Source organism: Ylistrum balloti, unplaced genomic scaffold (genome assembly GCF_031769215.1).
Source record: "Ylistrum balloti isolate Yb309-2 unplaced genomic scaffold, AGI_CSIRO_Ybal_v1 Utg369814, whole genome shotgun sequence".
Taxonomy (NCBI): domain Eukaryota; kingdom Metazoa; phylum Mollusca; class Bivalvia; order Pectinida; family Pectinidae; genus Ylistrum; species Ylistrum balloti.
In genome coordinates, this window is record NW_026781985.1 from 1,041,210 (window position 1) to 1,049,923 (window position 8,714).

The 8,714-nt window shown below is 36.8% G+C and overlaps 1 protein-coding gene across 1 annotated transcript; it reads right to left on the reverse strand.

Annotated features, from left to right (window-relative positions):
• Positions 1-2,104: 2,104 nt before the first annotated feature.
• On the reverse strand, positions 2,105-3,556 carry LOC132544912 (5-hydroxytryptamine receptor 1A-alpha-like). The gene has a single exon (XM_060208570.1). The coding sequence runs from the start codon at positions 3,554-3,556 to the stop codon at positions 2,105-2,107; it is 1,452 nt and encodes a 483-aa protein (XP_060064553.1).
• Positions 3,557-8,714: the final 5,158 nt, after the last annotated feature.

Sequence of the window (8,714 nt, forward strand, 5' to 3'; positions counted from 1 at the left end):
AAATTGCCATAAATTCATTCAAAGTATTAGATTTTCAAAATATTAATATATATATATCTACACTGTCAGTCATTTCTACATCATATTTCTGAATTCGTCAGATCATTAATTGGTCAATACTTGGTAAATTTCGTTCATTACTGAATCACTCATCGGAAAAACAAAACACTTCTCTTAAAAGTGATATAAGTCTTACTAAGATCTACGATAGAATTAAAACACACAATAAGAAATACGTAAAGCTTTCCCTTCTTGAAAGTTAAAACATTTTTTTACTTCAATACATATTTATGGACCGTGGGCCGGGAGTTCGTGTCAAGTTCCTCTAGAGAAATATGATAATGTATATTCCGAAAACGTCTTGAAAGACGTGGGGACAGTTTCCTGACAAGTGGAATCCCAGAAAGTTAAAGTGAATATGATCTCTGTGACCTGGATGTTTTTTTTAAACTTAAGTTTCTTTTTAGTACTTAAATCCTGCCAGGTCAAATTTTAGTCTTACGTCTGGTTCATTACAGAAACGTAATCAAACATACAGTCGAACCTTGTTATCTCAAACCCAGCGGGTAATGGGGAAACTTCGAGATAACCGAATATACAGTTATGCAGGGACCGACGAAATGCTTCGAATTAAATGTGGTCTTCGAGAGTTCGAGATCACACGGTACAACTGTATATATTTATAATGTTTTGTGCGATAACTGGTAATACGTATACAAGTTGTTTTGAACGGATTAGAACTATTTAAATACTTAATACTTGATACGGATAATCTCAATAAGGTATTAGCATGTGATGGACAGCCTTAATCTAGCTATGCTAAATATCACATTTCTCGAATGCACTGATGGATTGTTTGTTAAAAATATGTATGTAGATTTCAATAATGATTAACTAATATCAGATCATGGTAAAGTAATTATGCATCATTATTATGCTAATTTGCTGTTCGGGACATCTTCAGGATCATCCCTCACAACAATGTACTAACTTTCGGATTGTGTTACATACGTGTGACTTTTATGATCTACAGCAACACAACAGTCCAATCGTCTGTAGGGTTTCGGATACGTTTCAAACATTAAAAAAAAAGTCAAACGATTGTTCGTTTTAAAAAATCGGTGTTTAGGAATGATTAAAAAAAATCTTTCTTCAAGTATTTACAGAAAAAACCTTATCAACTTAACATCAACCTCATTGAAAAAAGTGGACAAATTTCAATAAAATGATATGAAACTGTATCTTTGGCAATGAAAGACATTGAAACTAATAATTATCATCCCGAATTTAATTTGTCTTAATCTTTAATGATTTGCTGTAAAACATGTCACAATGGAAGCATTTCTAGCACGTCTCAGGCTGAAACTAGCAACATTCTAAAATGAAGATATTATTTCAATATAATGATTTTAACACAAACGATATGATGACGTTTCATGGAGTCACCGTCTCCTAAACACTAGAGAACATGACAAAGGGAAATAACTCTGGCGTAACAGTGTAACAACAAAAAACTATCAATATTATTGATGGGAAACAAAGGGTGTCTTCGGTTATGTAACTATTTAATCTGATTTCCACCTTCCAGTGGTTAACAGTAGCAAAACGTAGTACAAATAGAATCAATATATTTTTATTAAATTTGGTTCACAGAATTGCTACACATTAATAATAAAATGTTATGCTTGTTTTTGTGCTCGTCACATAATAGAAGACATCCATTTAATCTATCACAGCATATTAATCATGGCAACAGTAGATAATGAAATAAAGCACATACATACAGTGCAGGTCACCCATTTTCAGGCAATTTAAGGCATTACAATATACGGTTTATATACAACACTCTCAACGGGGCCATTTATGACGTCAAAAGTGACGTCATGTATGACGTCGAATGTCAATGACATCACAAAGACATATTTAATATATCCTTGCCAGTCGTATTGCTTTTCCACGTGATTACAAAAAAAGATACCTCACTCAATGTCAGTAGGAAGTATCCAATATATGCAGTTAGATTAAGAAGAATTGGCACATTCGCAATTGCCATTTAATGGCGTTACTTTCACTTCCCATGTAAGTATTGTTACACTCAGATTCGTTACAGCTTACTCTCTTCCGGACACGCATTACCGTTCCCGACATGCACAATAGTGTGTCCTTGACTGTTATACCTCACAATCGTTTCCGTGGGCGGCCGTAAACTATCCCGGAAGGTTGGATCGGGTCCATATTGTTCCACATAACTTTCCGAACGTATACGAGAATTGATACCCTTACATCGAAAGCATAAAATTTCTTTAAATGGAGTTCTAAACTCTCTGTTAAAACGTGCGTAGATTAAAGGGTTTAGAAATGAGTTAAAATACCCTAGCCACCCAAACACACTAGCTAACCATGGTGGAATAGAACAGTACTGCTCCTGGGCGCCACAGAAAGGCCGGATCACCGCCAGGATGAAGAAAGGCAGCCAACAGGCCACAAAGCCACCCATGATTACACCTAGCGTCTTTGTGGCTTTCGCTTCCTTCGAGGACGAGGCTACTTTTGTACTCTTTGTAAGAAATGATTTAAGTGTGAATCTCCGTTTGCCATTACTCGCCTTCAAGTGGTTAGAATGTCCGAGCATTTCCATTGATGCATCGTCCCCATCAAAATTACCATTTTTGAGATTCCCGTTGCCAACAATAGTATTTTCACTTATTCCACTACTTCTCGATGACTTTTTAGAAGGTAAATATATTTGGTCATTACCTTTGTCAATGCTTCCTAATTTGGATTTGTTTTCCGATTTCATAAGTCTTGAAGATACCTTCCAAATACGGAAATACACAACCAACATAACAGTTAGAGGGAGGTAAAAGGCACCGAGGGTTGCATAGATTTGGTATCCTATTTCTTGGCTGATTAAACATTGCCAGGGCGGCCGTTCCGTTTTCCACCCCAGTAAAGGAGGAATTGAAATAATGATGGATCCGCTCCACACGCCGAGGATCATCAACCCCATTCGGCGAGGGGTCCTTTTCATAGCATATTTAAATGGCCGCGTAATAACAAAATAGCGATCCACACTAATCATGCACAAGTTTAGAATGGAAGCCGTACACAGAATAACATCCAAAGACGTGAATAAATCACACACCACCTCGCCTAGAGACCAATAGGACATCACCTCATACGCGGCATTAAAAGGCATCACACAAATGGCCACCAATAGGTCGGATACAGCGAGTGACAGAATGAGCAGGTTAGAGGGCGTCTGGAGGCGTTTCACGATACCCACAGCTATACATACGAGAGAGTTCCCAATCACTGTTCCCGTAGTCAGCACCACAAGAACCATCGTGATCAGTACTTGTTGCCAAACCTCGTACCGAGATTCCGGACGAGGAGGGTACCCCTCGTTAACTGGTGTGTCATTTCCGCTAAATGTCGAACTGTTTCCGCCCAATAAACTGGCGTTAAATTTCGTTGTGTATATTACCGACGTGTCGTTATTCAAGACAAGGTCTGACAAAGCTGCTAATGTTTTATTGAATACCAAATTCGCCATATTAAATATTTTGTCACTTCGTTAGTCAGAAATTGTTTTTAAGAGCGGAAGTGACGTAGGTAAACATTATTACAGAAGGACAGCAGTGTTCTTTGCATCTTCGTGACGTTACGGTTCACGTCATCAATAAATTCAGTGCGAGGCTGGTCAATACACACAGATACCGATCATATCTACATACGACCATTTCTGTCACAGAAAGTAGCAAGTCTTTTACAAGCTTTAAGAGGTTATCGATGAGCGCCACAAATAAACAAAAAATACACCGATATCTTAATCCATTATGTTTGTGTAAACTACGGGTAACTGGTGTTTTGATCCATCAGGTATAGATGAACGACAGAGAACACATTCCCCATTGTAGGGGTGCATGGAACACAGTCGATAATGTATCGTAAAATTGGTTACGTTCGTCACTCTCTCAGTCGAATCACGAAGACAGCCATCAGTATTGATCTCCACAAACAGCAGGAACACCAGACAGGCTAAGGTGTGCACCAATAATTCCCAAGGACTCCTCACATTCCAGATACAGATAGAAAAAAGTGTCGCTTGAGTGTACATCCATAATGTGTATCTTCCAAAAGCGTGTGTATCCCTTTAATTCCTCAACGAGAAAATTGTGCACATTTTTGACACGTAAGGAAAAATTACAGTACTTTTACTTTCTCCTTAGGAAGGTCATAAGAGGTTGTATTTTTTCTGATTAAGACAAGCTTCACATTTCACAAGTTATTTTACGTCCAGTTCTAAACTCGTACGAAATTGTTAAATAATCCCATCCACCAAAAGAACGCACGAATCGAGACTCCCTTGACAGAAGATTTCATTTGTTTATAGCAAAATGTGAAAATTAATGTCACTTTTTCAGAACAACACTGTGTATGGCAATACCTCGTAGAACGTACTCCGAGTACATACGTTCCCAGCTTTAAATATTAATCCACATGTCGCCAACAGATTAACGTGTTTCAGTAATACACTTGTGGCTCGTTAACGAGCCTTAAATCAAATACACACCGTCAATATTTTCTGTAAAATATTCACCAAAATACACGTTAAAATCGTGATGTAATATTTTCATCAGGACATTTTACTGCGGCCTGCTTGCACTGAGCCATATACCACCACACTACATAAATATGTCTATGAAGGCGACATACTATATCAGGTAGAAGTATGAAATGCCGCTCTCTATCCGTGGTTCTTTGTTGTAATTATTTCTAATCCTCTACAGTTAGCGAAAATGTGTATCACACTTGGTTTAATCTGTTTTCCGAAGTCGATGATCGAGACGGTATTTTCCGGTTCAATAGTGCCCTTCCTATGGGGCGAGTAGGCGACGGTAAAGCGAGAAAATGAATCACTTCAATAGTGGCCTCTTTAAATATGTCTCTTCGGTACCGATTCTGAAACTGTTTATCTGGAGAAAACGTAAAGAAATTGTATATTTCTCTAACACCTACTGAGCAAACCGGCGCAACATTCACCCATCGGGTTCACTCGACATATGTTGGGATCTCTAACACAACACAATGCTATAATCATCCTGTACCCGATTTCTTTTCCTATACCAGGAACCAAATGTCCTTCTGTTTCCGTATATAGGTCCTAAGTTCCTTTAGGACATGTCACCTAACGTCTTGGTCACTATACACGGGGTCACTAATTAGATCGACACTTCGTAATACTGTTAAATTAATTATTTACCATACCACCTGTCAGGTAAGATGAGGAAGAAGGTAGAAAATCTCAGAATCCAATAATTGTAGAGTGTGGTGCGTTTAATTGATTGAATTTGGTCTCCGGTATGTGCGTCATTTCCCGTCCACGCTCGAACCCTGCAATAGAAACAAACACAGTAAGAAGCTGGTAGCCATACATGTTGCGTTAGTGTAAATGAAGAGGATTTAAGAATTAAGTACATGTTTCTATGTGTGGCGTCCAATACGACTAAAATTAGTATATCATTGCTATTATACATAAGACCCGTTCATTGAATCCCCAGCTCAATACAACACGGGTAGAAAGCAGAACTAGAGATCGGTTCTATAACTCAACAGTAGACAGCTTAACAAATAACAAATATCAAACATCAGTTTGAATTATTCTCACACAAATCTTAAATAGTTTACAGATAACAATATCGAAGGAATGTATCCCTCTTGAAATCATTTTGAATAAATTGATGTAAATTCGATTTCCAGTTAACTACATGTAACTTCTTTTATTGACACCCTGTAAAACACATTTACACATTTAATAGATCGTTTTCAATCGATCACCGATAGAGTTAAAAGCAAACGAAACAGTTTTGTGCCGTAAATAAAGTATTACAAAGATAGGAACTGATAAAAGTCACGTTATTACATCGACGGCCCATATAATGGGGTAATATTGCTCCTCTGTTAATAAAATATGTAATCAAACTGATGTATATTACAGGAAAGTTAAGGTTTTTGTTGTGTGTCGAAGTCGATCAGGCACTGACGCGAGACGGGTTCTTTATCAAGTGAAGGATTTAGGTTTGGCTGTAGAACATTGGTATTCACCAAAAATAACACAAAAAACCAAACAAGCTCTTAACAGTTGGCCAAGAACATCAACATATCAATAAACAATGGCACGAGACTATTGAACCATAAATATGTAGTCCAAATAAATAAAAAAAACGCCACGACAGCCAACAATTATCTGGCTATATGTCCATTGAGTGATAAAACTCCCAGCTGGACACTTCCAGCGTCAGTAAAAACTCGGAGATATTGCTATATTTCTGTTCATCGATACCACTGATAGTTAGCTCACACTTAGACCAGTGACAAATATCTATTTCCCTTTGTGATGTCACACCCAAAGTTTAAGTTACTAGCGAGCCAACTGTCAGCAAACCTATGTAAATCAATCCGTTATATTGCTTTATGACAAGGATTGTCACAAAGTTCCGACTCTGTAACACAGAAATTATGTATTTCATAGAGACACGTCCAACGATATATCCGTTAACTGCGGATATACAGGACAGTGTAAGTCAGTATTCAACGTTATGTCAGACGTAGTAAAATAGTTGATAGTTATCTGTTGACACTGGTCAGTTGATATTTATCTGTTGACACTGGTCAGTTGATATCTATCTGTTGACACTGGTCAGTTGATATTTATCTGTTGACAAGGGTCAGTTGATATTTATCTGTTGACACTGGTCAGTTGATATTTATCTGTTGACACGGGTCAGTTGATATTTATCTGTTGACACGGGTCAGTTGATATTTATCTGTTGACACTGGTGAGTTGATATTTATCTGTTGACACTGGTGAGTTGATATTTATCTGTTGACACTGGTTTGTTGATATTTATCTGTTGACACTGGTTTGTTGATATTTATCTGTTGACACTGGTTAGTTGATATTTATCTGTTGACACTGGTGAGTGGATATTTATCTGTTGACACTGGTGAGTTGATATTTATCTGTTGTGAGTTGATATTTATCTGTTGACACTGGTGAGTGGATATTCATCTGTTGACACTGGTTAGTTGATATTTATCTGTTGACACTGGTGAGTTGATATTTATCTGTTGACACGGGTCAGTTGATATTTATCTGTTGACACTGGTGAGTTAATATTTATCTGTTGACACTGGTGAGTTGATATTTATCTGTTGACACTGGTGAGTGGATATTTATCTGTTGACACTGGGTAGTTGATATTTATCTGTTGACACTGGTGAGTGGATATTTATCTGTTGACACTGGTGAGTGGATATTTATCTGGTGACACTGGTGAGTTGATATTTATCTGTTGACACGGGTCAGCTGATATTTATCTGTTGACACTGGTCAGTGGATACTTATCTGTTGACACTGTTAGTTGATATTTATCTGTTGACACTGGTTTATTGATATTTATCTGTTGACACTGGTTTGCTGATATTTATCTGTTGACACTGGTGAGTTGATATTTATCTGTTGACACTGGTGAGTTGATATTTATCTGTTGACACTGGTGATTGGATATTTATCTGTTGACACTGGTTTGTTGATATTTATCTGTTGACACTGGTGAGTTGATATTTATCTGTTGACACTGGTGAGTGGATATTTATCTGTTGACACTGGTTTGTTGATATTTATCTGTTGACACTGTTAGTTGATATTTATCTGTTGACACTGGTCAGTTGATATTTATCTGTTGACACTGGTTTGTTGATATTTATTTGTTGACACTGGTCAGTTGATATTTATCTGTTTACGTTGGTTAGTTGAGTATGTGTTAACATCTGCTCTGTTTTATGCAGATAATTAATAAACAACAACAAAAAACAACACATGTGGAATATGTTGGTAGTAAAATCATCCGAATATCTGTGATTATTAACAAGAAGGCAAGATCTTTAAAGACCGGTAAAATCACGACATAGATAACTACTTACACAACATACCAGAGCACATCAACGAAACACGCCTTCGTCACCCAGATTATCGTATACTTTATAACTACAGGTTCATTTCATTTTTAATTACCAATGAAAATCGATATCAGTACTTCTAGGGATGTGATTGACAGTTGTCATTATCATCGTCACAAGATATTTGGTTAATAAAACTACGGATGGCATCAAAAGAAGACCGAGAAGACTGCCGCTAGTGAGTCTCTATATATAGGAAACTAGCGGTCAGAAACTGATATCGACATTTCATTACTAAAAATGAGTGGTAGTAGATAATTTATGAAAGGAACTATAAAATTCTATGAAAATTGAGAAGAATCTTATTTATCAGACGTCAGGATGTTCACAAAGGGTCAGACTGATACAAATTATTTGTTTCGTACTAAAACCAGAAGGCAAATACATCAAGAGGAATTACAATGTTATAAAAGATCTTCAAAAAGTTCACCGGGTCTTTCTAGTTGGACCGGACAATCAGGAAGTATGTAGAAAATTTCAAAAGATAGTTCATCATATATCACCATTGGAAAAATGAATATCAAATTTTCAAGTTAGTACAAGGAAAATAATATAAATAATAAGAGACGAGATTAGCAGGAAATAATAATTCAATTAGATCAATAATAATAGAATTAATACCCCCTCCAAAAAAACCGTCATATATTCAGAGTCCTCGAGATAGAGAGATTAACTTAACTGGAGAACGC